Source organism: Loxodonta africana, chromosome Y (assembly GCF_030014295.1).
Source record: "Loxodonta africana isolate mLoxAfr1 chromosome Y, mLoxAfr1.hap2, whole genome shotgun sequence".
Lineage (NCBI taxonomy): Eukaryota > Metazoa > Chordata > Mammalia > Proboscidea > Elephantidae > Loxodonta > Loxodonta africana.
The window spans coordinates 22307869-22334120 of NC_087370.1; the positions used below are offsets into that span (position 1 = coordinate 22307869).

At 41.6% G+C, this 26252-nt stretch overlaps 1 protein-coding gene across 1 annotated transcript; it reads left to right on the plus strand.

Moving 5' to 3' along the window:
- The first annotated feature begins 24103 nt into the window (after positions 1 to 24103).
- On the plus strand, positions 24104 to 25632 carry LOC135229066 (zinc finger protein OZF-like). The gene has a single exon (XM_064278857.1). The coding sequence runs from the start codon at positions 24104 to 24106 to the stop codon at positions 25574 to 25576; it is 1473 nt and encodes a 490-aa protein (XP_064134927.1). The 3' UTR covers positions 25577 to 25632.
- Positions 25633 to 26252: the final 620 nt, after the last annotated feature.

Genomic DNA, 26252 nt, shown 5'->3' on the forward strand with positions numbered 1-26252 from the left:
TCCAGCACAGGACATTGGCCGTGTCTCTGGCAGGAACTCTCACTGTAGAGAAATGTCTGCAGGGCTCCCTTTACGCCTTTGTTCACCAAGTTGTAGATGAAGGGCTTTGTCATGGAAGCGACCACTGTGTACAGAACGGCAAACACCCCTGCAGAAGTGACACACAGACATAAGCAGGCAGGCTTCGTAGAACAAGGAGACACACGAGAGGTGAGACCCACAGGAGAAAATGTTTTATACTTCCTGTTACGGATCGAATTTGTATCCCCCCAAAAGGATGTGTTATAAACCTTAATCCCTATACTTGTGGATATACTGCTATTTGGGAGTGGGGTTTCTTGGTTATGTTAATGAGGCAATATCAGTGTAAGGTATGTCTTAAGTCAGTCTCTTTCGAGATGCAAAATAATTAGATTGAGCAAGCAGGCGAGCAGAGCTGGGGGAAGACAGATGCCACACCACATGAAGATAACCAAGAAACAGAGATCAGAAGCTGAGAAGAGACAAGGACCTTCCCTCAGAGGCCACAGAGAAAGGAAGTCTTCCCTAGAGCTGGTGTCCTGAATTTGAACTTCCAGCTCCCTAAACTGTTGCAAAAATAGCTTTGTTTGTTACAGCCACCCACTTGTGTTATTTCTGTTATATCAACACTAGACAACTAAGAATTTGTTATGGGACAGTGGGATGCTGCTCTAAAAAAATATCTAAAATGCGGAAGTGGTTTTCGAATTGGGTAATAGGAAAAGCCTGGAAGAGTTTTAATGTGCGTAATAGTCAAAGCCTAGATGGTCTTCAAGCGAAGGTCGGTAGAGCTATGGACATCAGAAGCAATTCTGGTGAGGGCTCAGAAAGAAGTGAGGTGAGCCATAGAAAATTCTCCATCATTTTAGAGAATACATATGGTGCCATCAACAGAATGTTGCTAGACATGTGGACATTAAATGTGCTTCTGCTAGTGCTTTAAAAGGTGAACATGTGATTGGACGATGGAGGAGGACTAATTCTTTTTAGGCAACGTCAAGGAGCTTGCCTGAATTATGTCCAAATGTTCTGTGGGAGGCAGACCTTGTAACTGATGACCTGGGATAGAAGGGTGAGGGGATTTCTAAGCAAGGTCTTAAAGAGGTCACATGGTTTCTTCTTACTGCTAATAGTAAAATGCAAGAGGAAAGAGATGGACTTAAAAGTGAACTGTGCAACATGAAAACAGAACTTAAAGGTTTGGAAAATTCTGTTGAACAAACTAAGGACACGTGTCCTAGAATGTTTGTCAAGGATGTGGCTGCAAAAGGAAAGCCCTCTGCCTCTTGGAATTCTACAGGCAAGAAAGTGGGCAGAGGAGCTACATCTGTTGTCCTCCAAAAGAAGAATAATCCCTGCAGCTGCTCTGAGATCAGCAGAAAAGTTGGAAGGAATAGCAGAACCAGGGCTGACTGATTGTCAAAGGGTGGAGCCAAGAACTCCTGGGTTTCAAAGGGTGCAGACACACCCTCCTAGGTTTCAAAGACTTAAATCTCCAGCATCTCGGTTTTGACGTGTGGGGCTGCCATTCAGTTGTGTCAAGAGGATTGGTCTGCTGCTCAAAGCTGAGGGAGTGGGGTTGCCATGCTCAAGGGGCAGGAGAATGGTGTCTGCCAGGGTCGAGGGGAAATAGTCGCCGCTCAGGTGGACTAGGAGGATAGGGCTACCTAAAGCCAAGGGAGCAGAGTAGCCAACCCAGTGGCCTTGGAAGTTAGGTGTGAAACCCCAAGCCGAGAGACCTCCAACCAGAATCCAGAAAGCATGGCCAACACCCACGCTCTGGAGGGTGGGAACATTGCCCAGATGCTCTCAGGGAACAGAGCATTATTTTCAAGCCTTTAGAAATAATGAAATTTGTTCTGCTGGGTTTTGGACTTGGTTGGTGCCTATTATCCCTTCTTTCCCTCCGATTTCTCCAATCTGTAATGGAAATATTTACCTTGTGCCTATTCCACCATTGTACTTTGGAAACAGATGACTTGTAGTCTAGGTTTCACAGGTTTACAGATGCAAAGGAATTTTGACACATCTTTGATTTTCAGGATTCAGAAGATGAGATTTTGGGCTTGGAGTTGATTTAAGACATTTAGGATGGTGTGACGTGAATGTTTTTTGCATGCGGTGAAGACACGCATTTGGAGGGATCAAAAGTGAAATGTTATGTATTGAATTGTGTCGCCCAGAAATCTGTGTTGTAAATCCTAAACCCTATCCCTGTGGTTATAATTCAGTCTGGGAGTGGGTTTTCTCATATTAATGAGACAGTGTTAGTGAAGATATTATGGATCATTTTTGTAATCTCAGAAATCTGTTTTGAGATATAAAAAGAGAAATTTTAAGCAAGCAACCTAACAAACATGCAGAGATCGAGGGAAAGACATGCCAGATCACGTGAAGATCATCAGGGAACAGAGAAACACGACCTGAGACAAGGACTTTCCCCGGAACCCACGGAAAGAGAAAGAATTTCCCTAGAGGCAGCACCCTGAATTTAGGCTTCTAGCCTCCTAAACTGTTAGAAAATTAATTTGTTAAAGCCAGCCACTTCTGGTATTTCTGTTACAGCAGCTCTAGATAACTAAGGCACTTCCCTTCCTTTCTTGAGATGCTCAGTATATAATACTCAGTTTCTGAATATATGAAAAGGATCCGAGCAAGTGGAAGAAAAACCATGACGTCTGTCACAATATATAACACAAGTTTGCTGATGAAGGTGTTGGAGTAGGCAAGCTTGAGGACTTTGGTGAGCTCACAGAAATAGCGTGGGATTTCAATGACTGCACAGAAAGTACCAGCACAGTCAAAGGGTCAGGAAGAGCACCCAGCATGCTGACAAGCCAAGGGTTTTGAATGACTGTGTAGTGCTGAGACAGAAAGGTCCACATAAACCAGAGGGTCCATCACCCTGACGCCAGAAGAACTAGATGGTGCACAGCTACCACCAATGACTGCCCTAACAGGGAACACAATAGGGAGCCCCTGACAGAGCAGGAGAAAAGCGCGGTGCAGAACTCAAATTCTAGTAAAAAACCAGACTTAGTGGTCTGACTGAGACTGGAGGATCCCCCGAAAACATGACCCCCGGACTCTCTGTTCACCCAGAACTAAAACCATTCCCAAAGCCAACTCTTGAGACATAGAATAGACTGCACTATAACGCATAAAATGATACTCTTGAAGAGTGTGCTTCTTAGTTCAAGCAGATACTCAAGACGAAATGGGCAGCTCCTGTCCAGAGGCGAGATGAGACAGCGAAAGGGATAGGAGCTAGTTGAATGGACACGGAAAATCTGGGGTGGAAGGGAGAAATGTGTGGTCACATTACACGGATAGCAACTAGGGTCACATAAAAATATGTGTATAAACTTTTGTATTAGAAACTAACTTGAGCTGTAAATTTTCAACTAAAGCACACATACAAAAAAGAACAGGGCTTGTTGGGTTTGAGGTGGTGGGGCTGCCAGAGGGATTAGAAGAATGGGGCCGCCCAAGGCAAGGGAGCAGTGTTGCCATCTCAGTGGGCTTCAAAGGCCAAGATCAAGCTCAGGATTCAGGGGCCTACGCCCAGAATCCGAAGATCATGGTCAACACCTAGACTCTGGAATGCAGGGTTATTGCCTGGATGTTCTCAGAGACCAGAGGATTATTTTGAAGCCTTGAGTGATAATATACGTTGGGGTGCTGGGTTTTGGACTTACTTGGTGCCCCTTATCCCTTCTTGCCCTCTAATTTGCCCCTCTTGTGATAGAAATGTCAACATTGTTTCTGTTCTACTATTGTACTTTGGAAACAGATAATTTGTAACCTAGATTTCACAGGTTCACAGATGAAGAGGAATTTTGTCCGAGGATGGAATATGCCTAAAGTCTCACCTGTATTTGATTTAGATGACTTGGAAGATGAGATTTTGAACTTAGAATTGATTTAAGACTTTTGGAATGATGTGATGGGGTGAATGGGTTTTGCATGTGGCAGATATATTCAATTTGGCGGCCAAAACGTGGAATGTTACAGACTGAATTGTGTCTCCCAAAAGTATTGTCATAAATCCTGCCCTATATATCTGTGGTCATATTCCCATTTGGGAATGGGTTGCCTGTGTTATGCTAATGAGACAGGATTAGTGCTGGCTGTGTCTGGAGTCAATGTCTTTTGAGATATAAAAGAGACCCAACAAGTAAGCCAGAGAAACTTAGATGGAGGAAGAGAGTTGACAAGCCACATGAAGAACACTCGGGAGCACCTCGGGAAGAGATAAGGACCTTCTCCGAATTGTATTTATTTTGTTGTTGTTGAGAATATACACAGCAAAACATACAGCAATTCAACAGTTTCTACATGTACCATTTAGTGATATTGATTGCATTCTTCAAGTTGTGTAACCCTTCTCGTCCTCCTTTTCTGAGTTCTTCTTCCCCCATTAACATAAATTCATTGCTCCCTAAGTTTCTTATCTAATCTTTCCTGCTGCTGTTGTCAGTTTGATCCCACATAGATAGTTCCTGAAAGGGCCCGATGCTCAAGGTAGGCATTTTTGACGAGTTAAACAATTGTTTAGGTTTAAGAAGACTTCAGGGGATATTTTTGGTTTAAGGTTTAATGTTTATCTCAGGGCAATATTTTCAGGGGTTCATTCAACCTTCATGGATTCAGGAAGTTGGAGTCCATGAGAATTTGAAATTCTTATCTGTATTTTATCCCTTTTTATGAGGATTCTTCTACAGAGCCTTTGATCAAAATGTTCAGTAATGGTACTCAGGTACCACCCAGTTCTTCTGGTCTCATGGTATTGGAAGCAGTTTTTCATGGAGACAATTATCTACACTTTCCATATGTTCTTTATATTCCTGACTCAAGTTTTTCCTCTGTTGCTGCCGGTGAATACAGACCGACTGTTATGTCTTTCATGGCTCCTTGTAAGTGTTTAAGACCCCAGGCACTACACAACTAACTAGAAGGTATAAGTACTAAACATGTGATTAGGCCACTTAATCAGGATATCCCATGAAACCATGATCCTAAACCTCCAAACCGAGTAAACAAATCTGAACAGATTTAAGCTGATTCAGCATCTACTTCATTTTTTAACGTTGTAAATATCTCTCACAAACCACTTCCTTCTTCATCATTTTTTATTTTTATTGCGCTTTACGTAAAAAAAATTTTTTTAAGTAAAAGTTTACAAATCAGATAAGTCGCTCATACAAAAATTTATATAACCTTGCTATGTTGACATCTGAAGGGCCTATGAATCTGCATTCTACCCCTCACCCACCTGGATAAGAGACTAGGCTGGATGTGGGGTCTTTACATCTCTAAAATCCCAAATTCCAAGAATCGCCAAGACGTGAGGGTGGGTGGGCGTGTCCAAGTCAGAAAAGTCCTTGGATAGAACTGCTGATCCGCTGGGAGTTAAAAAATTAACAGGCAAAAGAAGGGATGTGCAACACAGAGGTTTAGTCAGAGAATTCTCCTTTCTTCCATCTACAACAGTTCATCAACTGTTTTCCTTATCATGGGAGTTGGCTCTCGAATCATGAAAAGATACACATTCTGTAGTTTGCCACCCCTCATTTTTAAATAACCAAGTTGTTTATGTCAGGAAGCCTCTAAATTGTAGTTTCGGTGGAGTAGAATTTGACCCAAGGATATCTAAATGTGTTTATTTTCATCTTTTCAGTAATGAAAAAGGAGCCCTGTTAGCACAGTGGCTACGTGTTCAGCTCCTAACGAAAGATAGGCGTTTGAAACCCACCAGCTGCTCTGCGGAAGAAAGATGTGGCAGTCTGCTTCTGTAAAAACTATAGCCTTGGAAACCCTATGGGGCAATCCTACTCTGTCCTATAGAGTCCTTATGAGTTGCAATCCACTCGACGTCCACAGATCGGTAATCCAATTCTCTGTGCCATGAGAGACACGTAATCTAACAATGTGGATACTTCTTTGATTTTCCTTTCCCTCTGTGTAAGAGCTTTCAAAATAGAAGCGTTCGGTGTATCTAAAAAGGCTAGCTCGAGCCTCGGCCTCATGATTCCATTTTGTTATTTCCACTTTTACCAGACAACAGTTAATTTTCCGACAGGCTTAATCTGGTATCTAAAGAAATGTTTCTCTTTGTAACCGAGCTAAGAAAGAATGTTGTCAGCTTTTCCCCAGGGTCCCTGGATACAAACAGTGTACCTAACCTGTACATTCTCAGAAAAAATTGTCTTGCAAACCTGTGCAGAGAAATTCCTTAACCAGGGGAAGACTGATGGCAAGGACTTTCCCCAAGAGCTAAAAGAGAGAAAGCCTTCCCCTGGAGATGGCACCCTTAATTTGGACTTGCAGTATTCTAGACAGTGAGACAACAAATTTCTGTTTATTAAAGCCATCCACCTGTGGTATTCCTGTTATAGCAGCACTAGGTAACTAAGAATTTGGCAGTAGCAGTGGGGTGGTGGCGTGTTGCTTTGACAGATACCTAATATGTGGAAGCTGTTTTTCAACTGGGAATGGATAGAGGCTGGACGAGTTTTAAAGTGCCTAAGAGTAGAAGCGTAGATTGCCTTGAAGAGAGTGTTGGTGGAATTCTGGACATCAAAGACAATTCTGGTGAGCACTCAGAAGAAAGTGAAAAGAGCTGTTAAAGCCATCCACTTGGGGAATTTCTGATATAACAGCACTAGATGAGTAAGACAACAGGTGAGCCTGGGGCTCCCTCTACTGGGACACTGGTTTGGGGTTCATGTTCCAAAACGCTATAAGCTGACTTTAGTAGAATTTCGGAATTTCAGTGATCACTTTGGGAAAATGAGTTCCCATTTGCATTGTCTATTTTCCTCTGTGGGGCACTTTTTTGGTGACCAGATTTTCTCAGAGGGTCTGATATACCTCCATGTGAGACTCTGGCAAGTTAATCAGTTTTATCTAAAACCTGTGTTTTTGTGGAATTGACTTGATCTTACCAAAGAAATGCTGTATACCTTTTAAGAAACTGGAATCCCTATTTGTTTTCCCTTATGTTGTTTAAGGGTAGAAGCTTGATTTGTGAGCTGGCCTCACAGACCAGTAAGTTTATGATGTTCTTCTGTCCTTTTTGTTGTGAAGCTTGACTCTGATCTAGTAAGTGTAATCACAGTAATCTTTTAGTCCACTCAGTCCTATGTAGTTAATTTCAGTTCCACAGGATCCTGGGTCAGGAACAGTCTGTATACCCATCAACTTCTACACGAGAGTTCTGGAAATCTTCATTCAGCCTAGTGTATTCCATCTTCAAAATATCACACCTTTTTTCATAAGTCCAATGTCGTCCATCTTTTGTAGGACTATTTTGATCAAGGATTTTCAGTGAGGCAGCAAAATAAAAACTTATATGCAAATGACAAAACTTTCAAACGCCATGGTTAACTTATAATAATTCATATAAGTGGAAGATCTGATGGAAACTAATTACAAAAGTAATGCAAAGTCAAATGAAGTAAATTGAAAAAAATTTCTAAACAATAACTAACCTTATCTTCAAAGAACTTTGGATACAACACATAGTAATCTTGAGATGTAATACTATATAGTCAGGGTACCATATTTTTACACAAACAATATGTACCTTCTATTTTTGTTTTGCAGCCGTGCCTTTTCCCATGAAGTATTTTGTTAAGCGCTGTATGCTAGTTTTTATTACAGCAACATGAAAAAAATTGGTATAGTGGCACTTATGAAAATGCCTTGTGGGGGGAAGGTGCAGTTGGCAACGAAAAACAGGAGGCCCTCGTTATTTGTGTAAAAATACAGGATACCCCAAATATAACAAGATCATCAAGTTTTTGGAGCCCTGGTGGCACAGTTGTTATCAGCTCTGCTGCTAAACCAAAGGTTAGTGATTCAAATCCACCAGAAACTCCTTGGAATCCCTATGGGGTAGTTCTACTCAAATTGACTAGACAGCAACAGATTTGGTTTCGCTGTTTTGGATTAAGTCTCTAAACATCTGAACAGTAATTAAAAAAAAACTCCATAGGTAAATGATGGGAATGCCCCATTAAAAACATTGCCTCAGATGATACTAGATTCAAAAGAAATAATGACTAATTAAAAAATAAAATTATGACAGTATCATGTGCTTCTTGTCTAGTATCAGGCACGCTGACACATAAATTTTTAACCCAAAGAAAATGACACTTCTGATTTGACAACACATTTCATGTAACTGATAACACATTCAATAAATCTTTTAAACAGTCTTTCTTATATATCTTTTGTTGAATCTAAAAATTTTTTCTAAATTTTTTGTTTTTGTTGAGAATATGCACAGCAAACCATACACCAATCCAACAGTTTCCATATGTACAATTTAGTGACAGATGATATTCTTCAAGGTGTGCAACCATTCTCGTCATCCTTTTCTAAGCTGTTTTTCCCCTATTAGCATAAATTCACTGACTCCTGAGATTCCTGTCAAATCTTTGGAGTTGTTGCTGTCAATTTGATACCTTACAGTTTTTAAAAGTTTATAATGCTCAATGCAGACATTTTTCAGTAGTTAAGCTAAACATCGTTTGGTTTTAAGAAGACTTCAGGAAATTCTTACTGGTTTAAGGTTTAAAGATTATCTCAGGGGAAGAGTTTCAGGGGTTTATCCAACGTTCCTGGCTCCAGGAAGTCTGGAGTCCATGAATTTTTAAAAATTCTGTCCTGCATTTTCCCCGTTTTCATCAGGATTCTTTTATAAAATCTTTGATCAAAACGTTCAGTAATTGTAGCCAGGCACAATCCAGTTCTTTTGATCACATGGCAAAGAAGGCAGTTGTTCATGGAGCCAATTAGCTACGTATTCCATATCTTCCTCCTATTCTTGACTCTCCTTCTTCTGTTGCTCCAGGTGAACAGAGTCCACCTGTGTATCTTGGATGGCAGCTTGTAAGCTTTTAAGACACCTGGCACTACACAACAAACTAGAAGGTAGAACAGAAGCACCAAACGTGTCATTAGGCCAATTAACTGGGATGTCTCATGAATCCATGGTCATAAACCTCCAAATCTCATGAGATTTAAGCAGCCTCAGCAAGAACTTTTGTTGTTGTTGTTAGTGTTGTGAATATATTACACAAATTTTGCTAATTCAACTTTTTACAGGTTCCAACTTACCGGTAGTTATTAGAATAATCGGCCATGCAACACTGCCCTTAATCAATGTGGTATTTCTATCACCTTTAACCCCATCTCATTTTCGTTTTCCTTTCCCTCTCACCTCAATAACCACTAATGAAATTTCTTCTCCACACATTTGCTTTTCTTGTCTTTTTACGGAGCCCTGGTATCGGAGTGGTTAAGCACTCGACTGCTAATTGAAAGGTTGGCGGTTTGAACTCACCAGTCACTCCACAGGAGAAAGATGTAACGGTCTGCTTCCGTAAATATTACAGCTTTAGAGCCCTATAGGGCGGTTCTATTCTGTCCTATAGGATTGCCCATGAGTCAGAATCGACTGGATGGCGGTGGACTTGGGTTTGCATTTTTACATCAGTCAAGTCGTACAGTATTTGTCCTTCTGCGATTGACTTATTTCACTCAGCAGAATGTCTTCCAGCTCCATCCGTATTGTAGCATGTGTACTGATAGTTCTTTTCTTCTACATTTTGTTTATCCGTTCAAATGTAGATGGGCATTTATGTTGCTTCTACTTTTTGGCTATTGTGAACAGTGCTGCAATGAACATGGATGTACAAGTCTCTGAGCCTCTGCTTGCAAGTCTTTTGGTTATGTAAGTATGAGTGGAGTTGCTTGGTCACATGGAAGTTCTATTTTTAGTTTTTGAGGAACCACTACAGTTTTGCTGGAGGGCTTTACCATTTTGCATTCCGACTAGCAATAGGTGTTTCCAATTTCCCTACATCCTAACTTGTTTTTTTTTCCTGATTTTTTTAATTTGGCTATCCTAACTAGAAAAAAAAAAAAAAAAGTGGAAATGAAATGGTATGTCTATGGTATTGATTTGCCCCTCTGTAATTGCTACTAAAGAGCATCCTCCTATTGAGTTTCTTAGAGCTATTTTTTACAGAAACTTTTACCCATGGAAGCAGCAGTCAAGAAATCAAATGATGAATTGGGCAAAACTATTGTAAAAGACCAGTTTAAACTGTTAAAAGCAGAAATATCACTTTGAGAAATAAGGTGCACCTGACCCAACCAATAGTATTTTCACTCACCTCATATGCATACAAAAGCTGGAAATGAATAAGGAAGACTCAAGAACTGATGCCTTTGAATTGCGGTGTTGGTGAAGAATATTGAATATACTGTGGACTGCCAGAAAAACGAAGGAATGTGTCTTGGAAGAAGTACAACCAGAATGCTACTTAGAAGCGAGGATGGCGAGAATTCGTCTGACGTACTTTGACTATTATCAGGAGGGAGAAGTCCCTGGAGAAGCGCATCATGCTTGTTAAAGTAGACGAAAGAGAGGAAGACCTTAAATGAGGTGGATTGACACAGTGGCTGCAATGATGGGATCAAGAATAGCAATGGTTGTGAAGATGGTGCAGGACTGGACAGTGTTTGGTTCTGTCGTACGTATGGTGACTATGAGTTGGAACCTACCTGATTGTACCTAAGATCAGCTGTGATTTCGTATGCTTATTTTTTTCCTACTCGTGTGTGCTCTGTTAGACAAATAAATTGCAAATATGCAATGCTCAATGCTTCCTTGGTTTGAATGCTACCTGGCCATATCACCTGCTTTCCTTGATAAATTCATGAATATTTTCATTGCTATTTTGTTTTACTTTTTCCCATATATCCAATGAATGAGATGAATCACTAGTTTCTGTGTTCCTGTTGGAGTCCTGCTGCTTCTCCTGCTCACCGGAAGCGGAAGTGTGCCTCCTTGGTCGGCGTCCGTCCGGCTCCTCCGGTGTGTGGCAGCAACTGCTTCCTGGAGGCCTGTGTGTGTCGGTGCGTGGACAGGTGAGGTGGTGGGAGCCGCGCAGACCTGAGCTGCTAAGGAAACGCGGAGACATGCAGGGTCCCGGGCCTCCTGGGGTCTTGGGTCGCTCCCGGCGTCTGAATGGCGCATACCCACGTGTTGTGGAGACACAGGTGCGCGGTTACCTTGAGCTGCTCCTCAGCCCTCAGTCACTGCTGGCCCCTGCGTATATTTACCGTTTACTGAGCTGTTTCTGGAGGGCTGGGCACGGGGTCGAGGACTTCGTCTAAGGGACCTTCTCTGAGCCTCCAAACACCACTGCCAGGGAGCGACGATTTGTAACGTTTTACAGAAGTCTAATAATCTCGGAGAAATTTAATACCTCGCGCGTAGACAAATATCTACTCAGTGGCAGTGTCTGAACTCAAATGCAAATCTGTTGTTACTTCAAGGGGCATAGTGATCACAATCTCCCTGCCTGAAACGGCTCCTCTTTCTTTTCTGTGCTTCATCAGGCAGGACTTTTGTTGATTATTAGTGGTCCTGGGGAAATGAAGATTGTGGCGAGGATTATAACCTCCTCCTTTAATGGGTATATGTATTTAGGACTGATGAACAATCAACAAACATGACTTGGAAATAGTACGTACGTTTAGGAGCATGTTTATCCCAGTTTCAGGAGGAAAACATTTAATACAGGTAGCTTTCGAGAAATTTCTTGGGCGTTAAGGCAGAAATTTTCATCACGATTGTGTGAGAAACCATACAGCCAGTCATAGTTGGTCCGATATAAAATATGATGTTGCTGAACAGTGTTAATGTAGGCGACGAACGATTTATAGAGATGACACACCCTGGGTGTGTAGTCTGTGCTAGATTGGGTACTGGGAATTGAACTGTAACCTAACCACTCGGGTTCTGGTCCTGTCTTATTAAAAAAAATTGAAATAAGATGGACACTGATTGCAAGGGCAACAGAAAGTGGCAAGTTTACTGTCTGCATATACGAGGAGCACCTGGGGTCTAGTGACCTTATGGCCACGTGCTGGCTGACTAGGGGAGCTGGGGAGCTTTTAGTTTCCAGTGGCCTCAGGAGTTGGGTTTGGTACCTGGAGTCTTCTGCCTTTAGCCCTCCCCTGTCTATATTGGGGTGGGGAGAGGGTCAGGTGAAGCATGTGATCTCAATCTGTGCATGCTTCAAGGCATGACTAGGGCTAGTCAATGGACCCAGCCAGTACCTGCTGCGACTTCCTGCTCAAAACAAGCTTGTGGTTAGCAAGACAAAGGGGGGATGGGGGAGGGGTGTTGACTGGGGTTTTCAGTATGGCTGACAGCCTGTTTCAGAACCACAGTTTCTGCTACCAAAGAAGCACAGTCCTTAAAAGGTCGACGGCTTCTTGGAGCACAAACCCTGCATATTCCTAGAGTCAGTGCGGCGAAATTTAGGAATGAAGGGAAGATGGGAGGCCCGTGTAACGCCACTAACCCATATACTTCAGATCTTAGAGGGTCAGCGACACTGCAGTGTTGAAAAGGTCCCTTATCTTGTATAATAATTACTTTACACAGTGAAAGAGTGAAGTAGGGCGGCCCTGGGTAGCTGAAAAGATTCAGATTATTAGCGGAAAGGTTGGTGGATTGAACTCACCCAGATGAGCCTTGAAAGACAGGCCTGTCTATCTGCTCCTGAAAGGTCACAGTGCTGAAAACCCTATGGAGCAAATTTCAAGTGTCTGTATTTCAGTGTCCTGTTGGAGAAATTATTGAGAGTGCCAGTGCTTAATCTTTTTTAAAGTTGCTATGAATTATAGTTCGTGTTTTGTGTGTACATATATATTTATATATTGGTATGGAAGGAGTCTTTTTTTCACGTATTAACACGGTGATCTAGATCTAATTACGTTAAAAAAACAGTTCTTTACGCACTGCAGTTCTTGAAATATGATTTTATTTCTTTAGATTAGTACAGCCTAAGGTTCGTGTGAAATCTTAGAAATACCAGTTTTCCTCTCAATATCCTCACAGCATCTAAAGCTCCCTCCTTTCACTTATACATTCTAACCAAGAAATTAAATTTCTTTCTTCTTAATACTGTCATTTCATGGTATCTGTGTGTGTTAAAATATATATAACAAGTCTTTTTCCTTTTTCAACCATTTTTACATGCAGAATTCAACGTTAATTGCTTTCACCATGTAGTGCAACTATCACCTCTATCAACTTCCAAGATTTTCCATCACCATTAGAAGAAAGTCAGTGTCGCTTAAGCATTAACTCCCGTCCTCTCTCCCAGCTCCCCCTAGTAACGATTTGGTCTGTATATACTTGCCTATTACAGATACTTAAGTGGGACTGTACACGATTTATACTTTTGTCTCTGACTTGTTTAACTTAGCATAGTGTTTTCAAGGTTCATCCATGGCGTAACATTTATAAGAACTTAATCTCTTTTTGTGACCGAATAATATTCTATTTTTTTAATCCATGCGTCTGTTGATGGACATTTGGGTTTTTTTTTTTACACTTTTTTGCTATTTTGAATAGTGGTGTTTGAACATTGGTGTAAAAATAGCTGTTTGCATCCCTACTTTCAAGCCTTTTGTGTATCTACTTGTTAGGTATCATTGAGGTAATTTTAGACTCATGGTGAGACCACGTGACAGAGTAGAGCTGTAGCGTAGGGTTTTTTTCCTGTAATTTTAACGAAAGCAAATGATGGCATCTTTGCCACAGAGGTGCTGGGGTGGGTGGAAACTGCCAACTTTTGTTTTCTTTAATTACATAATTTTATACTTTTGTTGTGGAGAATATACACAGCAAAACATACACCAGTTCAACATTTTCTACAGGTACCGTTTACTGACATTGATTACGTTCTTCCAGTCACACAACCATTCTCACTGAACTTTTCTCAGTTGTTCTCCCCTTAACATAAACTCAGTGCTCCCTAGGGTTCCTGTCAGCTCTTCTGAGTTGCTGTTGTCAGTTTGATCCCACATAGACAGTTTTCTAAAGAGCAGAATGCTCAAGGCTCATTGTTTACTACTTAAGCTAAACTATTGTTCGATTTTAAGAAGACTCTAACGGATATTTTTGGTTTAAGGTTTAAAGATGATCGCAGGGCAATAGCTTCAGGGGTTCATCCAACCTTCATGGCTCCAGGAAGCCTGGAGTCCATAAGAATTTGAAATTCTGTTGTGCATTTTCCCTCTTTAGATCAGGATTCTGCTCTAGAAGTTTCGATGAAGATATTCCGTAATGGCAGCCAGGCACTCTCCTGTTCTTCTACTCTCATGGCCAATGAGGCAGCTGTTCATGGAGGCAGTTACCACACATTCCTTATCCTCCTCCTTTTCCTGCCTTAACTTTTTCCTCGGTTGTTCCAGGTGAATACAGACCGACTTTTGTGCCTTGGATGGCAGCTTGTAAGACCCCAGGCACCACACAGTGAACTAGGAGGTTAAATCACTCAACACGTTATTAGGCCAGTTAACTGCGATGTCCCATGAAAGCGTAACGCTCAACCTCCAAAGCAAGAAACCACGTCCCATGAGGTATATGGTTGTTCATCAGCAGCCTCAACATCTGCTCTTTTTGTTGTTATTCATACCGTCAGTCTTTTGGTTAGCAAGTGGGTACTTAACCATTTGCACCATCTGCGCTCCTATAAATGGAAATTTCTGGGTCATAGGCTATTTGTATGTTTAACATTTTGAAAAACAGGCACACTTTTCCACAGAGGCTGAACCATTTTACAACCCTCCGGCAATTTCTTCATATTCTCCCCAACTCTTGTTGTTTCTGATAGTAGCCATCCTCCTAGGGATGAGGTGGTGTGTCTTGTGGTTTGGGTTTGCATTTCCCTAATGACAAGGGCATTCATCATCTTTTCATGTGTTTATTGACCATTTGCTTATCATCTTTGGTGAAATGTCTCCTTCAGTTTTTTGCCCAATTTTACAATTGTTGCTGACACTTAGGAGGTCTTTCTCTGTCCTGGATACTAAACCCTTATGGCCTGTATGATTCCCAAATGCAGTGAAACCTGCGAAAGCTGGAACCTCTAAGGTGGAAACCTGTCAGAGTAGGAAAACTCAAATATTTTCCATTAAAGAAGTGACCAAAAAGTGGCAAGGCTGCGCTGTGTAAAAGGCGGAAAAATTGCAAGACCCAGAAAAAAAAGGCAATCCTGTCAAATTCCAGCTCTCACAGGTTTCAGTGTATTTTCTCCCATTCTGTAGATTGTCTCTTCCCTTTGCTGAGAGTCTTAATTGATCTGTTTTGTCTTTTATTCCTTGAGCTTTTTGCTATTGTAGCTCAGAATCCATTGTTGAAAGCTAGTGTGTGGAGAAAATAAACGTGCTTTTTTTTTTTTAAACTGTAAAAATATTGTATGAGTCAAAAACTTTAAAAATGCGTACAATAAAACCAATTATTAAACACAACTCTTAATCTCAACATAGTGTTGAATAATGTGGTGCCTTCTATTTTCCTTCTCTACACATAGATATTCTAGAAGTACTCCCATTCTGGATGGGACTTTCCTTTGGGGACATGACTGTTGTCATATTACTTCATGTCGAATCGAAGCCTTCATTGAAAACTACTGAATTTTCCTAGGTGAGAATCTAAGAAATGCTCCTCAGATACCATGACAATATCAGTTTTGTTTTTTTTTTGAGCCAAGAAAGCTTTTTAATTTTATTTGGTTCTTTTCCCTCTCTCTCTCACACACACACGGTAGTCATTTAATTTCTTCTTGAACAAGACAGGTTAAACCACATGAAGTTCCATGTTGGCGTTTTCAAAGTTACCAAAAAGGCAGGTTCACATGCTTCCTCCAAATACGCCTGAGTGTTTACAAAGATCTAAAGAATTCACTGTAACTATAAGCAGTGGTTCAGTTAAAATAAGGGATGTCTTCACGCAGGAGAAATCTTCACAGAGCCTTGAAAGTCAAGCAGAAAAAAACAAGCTTTTCATCCAGAAGTTGACTGTAATTATCAGCCCCTGGTCTGCATCGAGCTCGTCTAGTCCCTTAGTACAGAAACCAAATGTCTGCTGTCAGACGTTGGAATCTGTGCCAGGAACCATTAATTATTTGCTAAAGGCCTCATCCGTGCCAACACTCTGCTCTTCCTCTCCTTTAGCTTGCAGCTTCAGAAGTGGGAATGCAGCCTGTTTCAGAGGACACAGTGTGATTGTTCGTGGCCAGCAGAAGACGGCCCACAGGATGAGATTCAGGCTCTTGGGTACCAATGGACTCAGACACCAAGTCCTTCCCATAGCCCACCTGGAACACTAAGGACTGTAACGCTCTGAAACCTAACGTGTCCAAGACAGAGCTTTTAAAATCTCACCCGAACAAATCTACTTCTCACCTGGCTTTCCCAGCCGGTAAGCTGCACCCGCCTTCATTCATTCACTGCATTCAGGGAAACAGTCCAAGCTACCGTGAGAGGGGAGCTCCCTTAGGAAGGCAGCTCTGAACTTTCTTCTCCTATTTCTCTTTTCAGAGGAAGGTACAGTCTGCACCCAGCAGCAAGAGGCGGATATCAACAATGTAAACCAAGCCAACTCTCAATCACATCCAGAAAAAATCCACATATTTTACCCTCTCTGGCAAGACCCTCCACATCTGACTTAAATTGAGAACACCCTCATATTTCATAGGCTCTTGACATGTTTTTAGAAAAAACCTTTTCAGACATGTCAACATTTTCCCTGCCTTTCGGCCTTCGCACCAAGTATTTCTGCTGATTAGAGGAAAACTTTTAAACTCTAGGAACTCAATAATTCCTATAATTCTTGTCTCACTTCAAATGTCACCTCTGCAGAAAGTGCCCCTCCTGTCTCCTCTGTTATTCCCACTCATTTCTATGTTTAAATGTCATTGAGGTTTTCAGAATGAGGTAAATCCAATTGAGGTTGACATTAACCTTCATCATGCAAGTAGAAACAAACTGAGTGCAATGTTCCATTTCCCTATGTGACAGACTTTTAGCAAGCCCAAAACTGTGAAGCTCTGCATTGTGCTGCTGGCAGCTTTCATGCCCTCTCTGCTCTGTTGGTTGCTTAAGGGTCTGGTGAGTCTACTTGAGCTGTGATGCCCACTAGCCAGGTGCTGCTATTTCAATTAAAAGTAATTAAAACTAAAAGTAGAGTTCCTTCATTCCACTAGTCATATATTCTGTGGTGAATAGGCACATAGGGCTAGTGACTACCATATTGGGCTGTACAGAAACAGAACATGTCTATCTTCACATAAAGTACTCTTGGATAGTGCTGCTGAAGACTATATATAACAGGTAATAATCTGTGTGTGTCCTCAATGATCAGTGTCACAGGCCAGAAGGAACAAGAAGACAAAATACAGAGTGTCTGCCCATAGATTTATAGTCTAGTTTGGGAGACAGTTTTAAAGAAAGAATGAAAAACTAAGGATATGTGTTATCTGTATTAAAAAGACCTAACCCGAGAGTGAGGTTCAACTGCTTGAAAAGGGAAATTATCTCAGTGAAGATTCAGAAAATTGTTTTTTTTTAGCTACATGCAGTGCTGTGTAGAGCTGATATCATTTTGTATGGGTGGGAGTGCAAAGAGTATTTCAGTTGGGAAAAATAAATGTGTAAATCCCTGAGGCAGCAGAGAACCCAGTATTATCCATTCATTGATGGAAGACAGAGATGATTAAAGCAGAGAGAACAACAAGTGAGTGGTGAGGTTTGTGTGAGCTGGATTGGAACAGGTCGTTTAGAACCGTGCTGAAAACTCTGGGCTTTTGGAAGGCCCATGGACAGCCACTGATGGGCACTGAGCATTTCCTATGCCACAGATAGAATTTGGAAGTGACAACGATGATTGAATGATGTCAGGCAGGAGCTTGTTATGAACAAATTAGGGAAGACTGTGAGGAGGCCTAGACGTGGAGATTGATTGTGAATCAGGAAGATAGCCAGTGATACAATAGAGGTGTGGATGGATGAAAGGGCATCCCTTTATAGACTGCTCATTCCTGTACATCACTGAATGCTTCTCACCTTTGAGTATCAATGTGGATAACCCCCGGATCTGGTTGAAATGCAAATTTCGATTGAGAAATTCTGGGATGGGACTTGAGATTTCCACATAGTGAACAAGCTCCTGATTTATGCTGGGAATACTAGTCGAGAAATAATGATGTGAATTAAAATTAGCGAGCTGTATTACAGAAAATAAAAAAAAAGAAGGATAACGTGTAGAGGGGAGACACTCGTGTAAAGATCTTGCAACGGAGAATTCATTGACAGTGAGACCAAGAAATGAAATAGGACTCAATTTGGAAAGGGCGCAGGGAGAAAAGAAATAGGAAGTGAGGCACGAGACGGGTCCTTAGTGAAAGCATAAAGATTTTCTGATTTATTTGTTGATCTATTTAATACCAGAAAGAGAAAGTGTTCAGGAATCCCCCCAGATTTCTCAAAATCTTAGTGAGTGGTGTTCTCATGGTTTGAAAATGAAGGGGGAGAAAATACCAGAAAAGTCAAGGGGCAGAAAGAAATGTTAGTTAATTCCAAAGGAACAGAAAAATACTGATCAGATATTAGTGTCATAAATAAGATGAAAATTTTTAGAAAAGCACAGTGAAAGGTTTTTTACAGCACATAACTTAAAAATAAATGAACCATGATGAGTTCATTGTGAATATATGAAAAGTATGTTCTTTCTTAAAAATTCATCCATGTAAATGTCAGATAACACTGAGATTTGATACTAGGAACAAAGATACATAGGTAAGCCCACAACTTGATCATTGGATCCCTAAGTCCCTGGAGGAAATCAGGTTCAAGTTTGGCAGCCTGGCCAGGCCTGGTTGCTCCTCATGCTGTGAGAGAGGTAAATTCCTCCATCTGTGATCTTGTTGCAGAAAGTAGAAGCCTGGGGAGCTGCCTGAAGAATGTAGGTGTGTGCTGTGGGGGCTGGAGCCTGTTCTGCCTTTAGTGTAAAGGCCCTCAGGGTGGAGCATTGCCCTGAGCCTGGTAGGAGGCCAAAGGCCTGTCACTCCCTGCTTCCTCAACACTGTTTCCTCTACATCCTTCTTCTATTTCAGGTCTCAGGTGTGGTGCAGGGAGAACTAGTCCAGTCCAGGCAGCTGGGGACCTCAGGCGACCCTCTGGCAGATCCATCAATCACAGGGAAGGATTTCAATTGCTGTCACTGGTGTGTGGACCAAACATTATTCATCTGCCTCCAGACTGCCCAGGCCTCTGCTTCCAGTCCTGTCCCTCTTCCTGGAAGTGGCTTCTTGGGGTCAGAGATGTCATTCCATAGACGCCCAGAAGCTGGAGAAGAAAATGGTGAGTTCTACGCAGAACTGGGTTATCCTTAGCATTATGTGGGTGAGGCTGGATCTGAATTGTTGGGAAGCAGCCGTGTGCTGCGGGACTGTGGTTTCAGTGAAGAAGACAGTGACAGAGGAGGCTGAGGAACTGAGCCCTAGGAGGCACCCTAATACCTTGCTCCACTGTCTCTGGGCCCTTCATCCCTACATACATGGCATTTGAAGATTTGAATACCTGGTGTCACCTTCCTTATGTGACTCTCAGAGGTAGCATCACGCGGTGTTAATATCCCCACCCTACCCCCCGGTTCTTGGTGTTCTGTGTTGAATGACAGAGTGTTCTCTCCTGAATCTGAAGACGGAGCAGCTCTGGCTGTGGAGGCTGAGCCCCGACCCTCTAGAGCCATCCTTGTCCCATGTCTCTGAACAGTGTTGTTGAGTCTCCCTAGGCACTGGAGCACTTTGAATCTTAAAAGGATTGAGAGGTATCATACCAGTTTCCTCCACTGCTCAAAAGTGTAAAATTACTCAGCATTTCACTAAGATTAAAAGCTAGATTCTTTTCAGTTGCCAACGAGTTCCCCCGAACATGATAAGCCCACTGACCCCCAGTCACCCGTCCAGATTCCTAATCCGGTTTTTCCTCTGCATTGCATTCTGCTCTAGCCACGTGGGCCTTTGGCTCTTCCTAAGACATCCAAGACACCTTCACACCTTCCGACCTGTGCTCTGGCTGTTTCCTCCTTCTAGAACGGTTTCTTCTCAAAGACCTGAATTCTTTTATAGAACACATTGCCACATGATACTTATATACACATGTTTATGTATTTAAATTTACTGTCCCCACTCAAAGAATTTACTATCCATGTTCATCTGGGTGTTCGTTTTGTTCATTGCTGTATCTGCTTTGCCAATGTGCAGTAGACTCTGTATCAGTAGGACCTGAATGAATTTTAATGAATGAATGTAGCCACTTAAGGGTCTGGAGGGAAGAAGTCTTGTCTGAGACACAGGGCTTTGCCAGGAGAAGTATGTCCTGGTTGTATGAATTGAATAGAGTGTTTACCTATTATCCACGAGGACTTCAGATCATCGACTGGGTTTGGGTTTTTGTTTTTTTTTTTTATGGTGTTATTGGACGGTAACAGCAAAAATAACAACAAAACTGTATGCATATGGACAGAAATGGAGTTGTCAGCAATTTAGACTTCAAAGAGAAATTGACCTGCATTGTGATCCTGGCTCAGCAGTGTTCCATGTGGGAAGCACTGAGGATGTGATTAAATGATCGTCTCTAACTTTACTCAGCTATGCCCTGTCTGAAATAATATCTGCTTAGAAGAGTCATGAAAGAAAAATCACAGTTGCTCAGTACATGGAACATTTCATCATTATTCTATAATAAATATCAGGGTTTTTGGTGAGTTCAAAATATATAACCTCGCCCACTGCAGTGGAGGAGACCTTTGGCTTTGGGCTCTGGTTCAAAGTTGCTGTCATCCGATCATACCAGGACGGATTAGAGATGACATAGGCTGCTCACGTCACCATTTCCCTGAGAAGAGGAGTCTTCTTTCTCTAAAATTACTCTGTTTCAGCACTGAAGGCGTCTTTTAGCAGCCTTTTCTCTCCTCTTGACACGAGGAACCCAACGGATTGCTGCTGTTTCAGAAAGGTCACTCTTACAGACCAGGGGCTTCCAGTGGTCAGGGTTCAGGTAGTCATGGTTAGGTGCCTTCCAGGGACTGCGAATGTGAGAGAATTCTAAAGCACAGCCCCTAGAGGGCTGGTGTGTAAGTCTATTTCCTAGGCTTCATAGGCAATTTAACCGGTAAACTCTCTGCATTTCAGCTCTACTTATAATATTAATTTTTTTGTAGTAGAAGTTATACCTAACAAAATGTTTGTCAATTCAACAGCGTTTACATGTATAGTTTGGTGACACTGATTACGTTTATCATGTTTTACAGTCATTCCAACGAAAAACCAAACCAAGTGCCATCAAGTTGATTCCGACTCACAGCGACCGTATAGGACAGAGTAGAACTGCCCACATAGACTTTCCAAGGAGTGCCTGGCGGATTTGAACTGCTGGCCCTTTGGTTAGCAGCCGTAGCACTTAACCACTATGCCACCAGGGTTTCCAAATGGAAATGGTAACCTTTTGTCACTGAGGAAACACAAGGGCGTGCTGTCCTTGTTTCTGCAGAGGTTGTGCTCCTTGTTGTCTTCTAACATTAGACTGTGTTTGTGGACCTGTGACATCCCCAGTTTGGGCCTTGGTGCTCTCTGTTGAATGAGAGTCTCCTGACCTGAATCAGCCACATGCTTATCTCCAAGAGTTGAAGAAAATATGACCAGCTCAGTGTTTGGGTTGCCAGTGTGTTGATATTGGCCCCTGGTCCTCTCATGGTTGTGAGAAACAAAAGCAAAACTGCCCTTCTGCAGTGTGTACCAGTTACTATACATCATCCTGTCTTCACCCTGTGCTTTATGTTTTGTTGAGTGTGTTCTGGTAGGGCTTACGGAAGGAGTGGTAATTGTTTGTTCACAAGGAAGTGAAGATCTGAATGAGAGCATTTCTCTAATGTCTGCTATGTTTTCTAACCATTCCAGACGGTAAAGAGAGAGGAGAATACAAGTGCAATTGGTTGCAGTCGAACTGTAGAGAGATAATTTCAGTGCTGGACGTCTGTGAGACAGAAAGCAATCAGTGAGGAAGTGAATGTAGTTAGTGAAGGGACGAGGCTGATGGCCATACCGTAGAGTAGACCTTGATAGTACACAGAACCTTGTGTCAAATCCCTAAGAATTCTCTGTTCCCCAGGACTGTCAGCCTCACCCTTCATTCTTGTACACACTGAAGTCCATGGTACCTCGCTGATGCAGAATGTGTCAATGTTTTAGGACTCAGTGGTTGTTGAGGATGTGGCTGTGGTCTTTACCCCGGAAGAGTGGGCTTTGCTGGATCTTACTCAGAGGAAACTCTACAGAGATGTGATGATCGAAACCTTCAGAAACCTGGCCTCAGTAGGTAAGAACAGATTCCTTTTTTTTTCTTCTTTTTTCTGTTATTCCTTTAGTGAGCAAACCTCTTTTACTCATTAACTTTACTCCAGAATTTGGGCTGAGCAATGAGAATGAATCATTAAATAAAGCAGGCATGGTCCTTTGGTCTATAGAGCGCATGTATCTTGGCTTCTCCGTGAACACAAAGCACTATGTATTACACTTAGCTTTCACTTCTCTTGTGATTAAAAGCCTTGAGGCTCTTGAAGTGTTGTAAATGTAAGCATTGGCTTTAGGGGTCACTTTGGGGTACAGACGGTATTGTATTTTGGGACCGCGTAGAGTATTACTGTGTTGATTACAAGTTTGACATGATTATTTTGCTGCAAATCAACCCACACCTGTCTATCTTCAGAGACCCTGAAGAGCAAAGTATTGGCTCAATATCAAGGAACTCCTCATTACTCTTCACTGTCTTCCCTCATGATAAGCGTTTCTTCATGAGCACCATGTCAGCTCTACACATTTGTTTTCCCAGAGACACAACTTCACGGAAACCTGAGCTTCCTTTTCTGACTTTAGTGATCCTTTCACAGCTGCGGTCATGCGGATCCTTTTTCTCATTTAATGTTACATGTATATTGTGTCCAATATCTTTCTACTTAGCTCTAATTACGCTTATTCATGTCACCATTACTCTCAAGGTTCATAAAAGTATGTCCTAGTAAATTGCTTCTAAACCATTGGTAAAGTGCTGAAACCGTGAAATGTGGCTACGTCTTTATTAACAGTGGTCCTTTTTCCCCTAATAATTTCTTTCTGTTTGTTTCATATCGCGAACCTCAACTTGAATTATTGGGTCAGACTTTGGAAACCTTAAGGATGGAGAAAAGTTACCCAGGAAACATATAATGATGCGATACATAAAAAATAACATCTGGTCGTCCACGTTAGGAGAAATCTCTGAATTACATAGTAATAAAGATGATCATAAAAACCAAGAGAGACGTTTGAGGTGAGTGTCATTCAAACAAGAGAAAGCGGTGCTTCACGAGAAAATCCTGAGTTGTGATGACCTTAAAATACACATTCGTATGTTCATGTGTGTATACCAAGGTTTCCAACTGTTTCACAACAGTTCAGTAATTGTAAACATAAAGAAGGTTGGTGTACGCATTGCATAGCCTCCAAACCTATTGCCTGTTGGATTTTGACCCGAGCAGAGAACAGTTGGCGGTGCCCTGCACAAACACGGTGTCCCACTACACTGCTTTGAATGTGTGTTTCTCGTCATACTCCTGCTATTCAGGATTCTGCAGCAGGTTCCTGAAACTTTTTTGGAATCCATGCAGGTGGGATTATTCACAGTACTGTGCGGAGCGACACGCGTTGAAACCTATGAGATTGCCTGCCATCTTTGTTCAGGGCCCTGTGGTGTTTCCAACACAGGTTTAAATCCGATGGGCAGCAGATATTCAACGCAAACACTGCCCTTATTTACGTTGGCAATTTTTCAAGTAATACGAACCAGTTCGAAGCCCTGATATGTACTCATACATATATGAATATATATGTGTATGTATATTTGTATATGTATAAACTTTGCTGTAAACTTACGTGTTCAGGGAATTTTCACAACTTTTTCATAAATGTGTGTCAGACATTGAGTATTTGAAACATATTTCACTTACACACAATGATCAGAAAGTCTCATATTTTAGAAAAACAGTGACAATTATGGTAGTATTTCTGCTAGATGATTTAAGCTATGAAACAGGAGAGAAGTCAAGCCAAAAACTGCGTGTTCACTTTGTTTGGTAATGAGGAAGTGGAAATAATTGATTTCCAACATGTTACCTGTTTTTAACAGAATTCATACAGTAGAAAACCTCTGTGAAAGTAACGAAGGCAATCAGTGTGGGAAAACCTTCAGCTGGGTTCCAAATCTTACCGTGCAGAAAAGAAATCCTCCAGAAGTAAATCCTTTTGAATGCTCTGACTGTGAAAAAGCCATCATGGATCCCTCATCACATAACCACCATACCTGTCAGTTTATTACATCTAGAGAAGCCTGTGGTGGTACCACTCCTATGAGACCTCTTAGTGGCAAGAAACCCCATAAGTGTGAGGTATGTGGGAAGGATTTCATTTGTATCACAACTCTTAAGAATCCTGTGACAACACTCACTAGTGACAATCAGTATAAATGTAATGAGTATGGGAAAGATTTCTGTAGTTTCTCGTCCTTTTGGACACATGTGAGAGGTCACAAGGGTGAATGTAAAGAAAGTTCTTCTAGTGACCCTTTATCCCTCCTTTTCTATAACAGAGATAAGCCCTATGAATGTAGGGAATTTAGGAAAGCCTTTAGTTTTTCCTCAGCCCTCACTGCACATTTAGGAACTCACAGTGAAGAGAGGCCTTACGAATGTAATGAATGTGGGAAAGCCTTTAGATGGCCCTCATACCTCACTAAGCATATGCGAACTCACAGTGGAGAGAGGCCTTATGAATGTCAGGAATGTGGGAAAGGCTTTAGTCAGTCAGGACACCTCACTACCCATATAAGAACTCACACTGGGCAGAGGCCTTATGAATGTAAGGAATGTGGGAAAACCTTTAGTCGGGTCTCAACCCTCACTACACATATAACAACTCACAGTGGAGAGAAGCCTTATGAATGTAAGCAATGTGGGAAAGCTTTTAGGCAGTTCTCAGGCCTCATATCACATAGAAGGATTCATACTGGAGAAAGGCCATATCAATGTAAGGAATGTGGGAAAGCCTTTAGGTATTCTTCAGCCATCGCTTTGCATAGGAGAATTCATAGCGCTGTCAGGCCTTATGAATGTAAGGAATGTGGGAAATCATTTAAGTATTCTTCTACCTTCACTTCACATATAAGAATTCACAGTGGAGAGAGGCCTTATGAATGTAAGGAATGTGGGAAAGTCTTTAGGCAATCCTCAAACCTCACTGTACATAGAAGGATTCACAGTGGAGAAAGGCCTTACGAATGTAAGGAATGTGGAAAAGCCTTTAATTGTTCCTCACATCTCAGTAATCATAGAAGAACTCACAGTGGAGACAAGGCATATAAACGTACACAATGTGGGAAAGCCTTTAGTCAGGTCTCATTCCTCACTAACCATATAAGAACTCACAGTGGAGAGAAGCCTTATGAATGTAAACAATGTGGGAAAGCCTTTAGCCAGTCCTCAGACCTCGTGACACATAGAAGAGTTCATACTGGAGAGAGGCCATATCAATGTAAGGAATGTGGGAAGGCCTTCGTGATTTCTCGTCCTTCAGAAGACATATAAAAACTCATCGTGGAGGACTTAGGAATGTAAGGAGTGTGAGAAAGCCTTTCCTTGTTCATCACACCTCATATCACATATAAGATCTCACTGTGGAGAGACTACTCTGTCAAAAGGGGGGTGTTTCATTCTTAATTCTGTAATTTCAAACAGCAAATTTCTGAAAGTCAGTGATAAAAGAACAAAGTTTCTCAGTGTGTAACAAAGCAGTACTACCTCCAAGAAGGGGTCATTCGAATTCCTTTGTGCCTATGAAAGTTTCGTTTTCACTATGGCGTTGTCTTCATCAGTGTTTCTTATTTTCTCAGTCCAAGCCAAATTTTACCTTTTGGAAAGTCCTTGACTATAACAAATAAGCCTGTAGGGACTAGCCAGGAGCAAATGTGGTTTTATATTTGTTAATATTTTTATGGATGTTATTTTGTATACAATGAAATGCACTCTTCTTGTATTTAGTTTAAGAGTGTTTTTTGAAAAAAATTGTATTCCATGGGAATTCCACTTTGGAATACAAGCTGACAGTTCCTTCGAAATCTAAACACAGGCCTCCCATTCTGATCCAGCAGTAACACTCCTAGATATTTACCCACATGAGTTAAAAACATATATCCATATAAAAACCTGCTCACAAATGTTTATAGCAGCTTTCTTCATAGTTACAATAATTGAAAGCACCCAA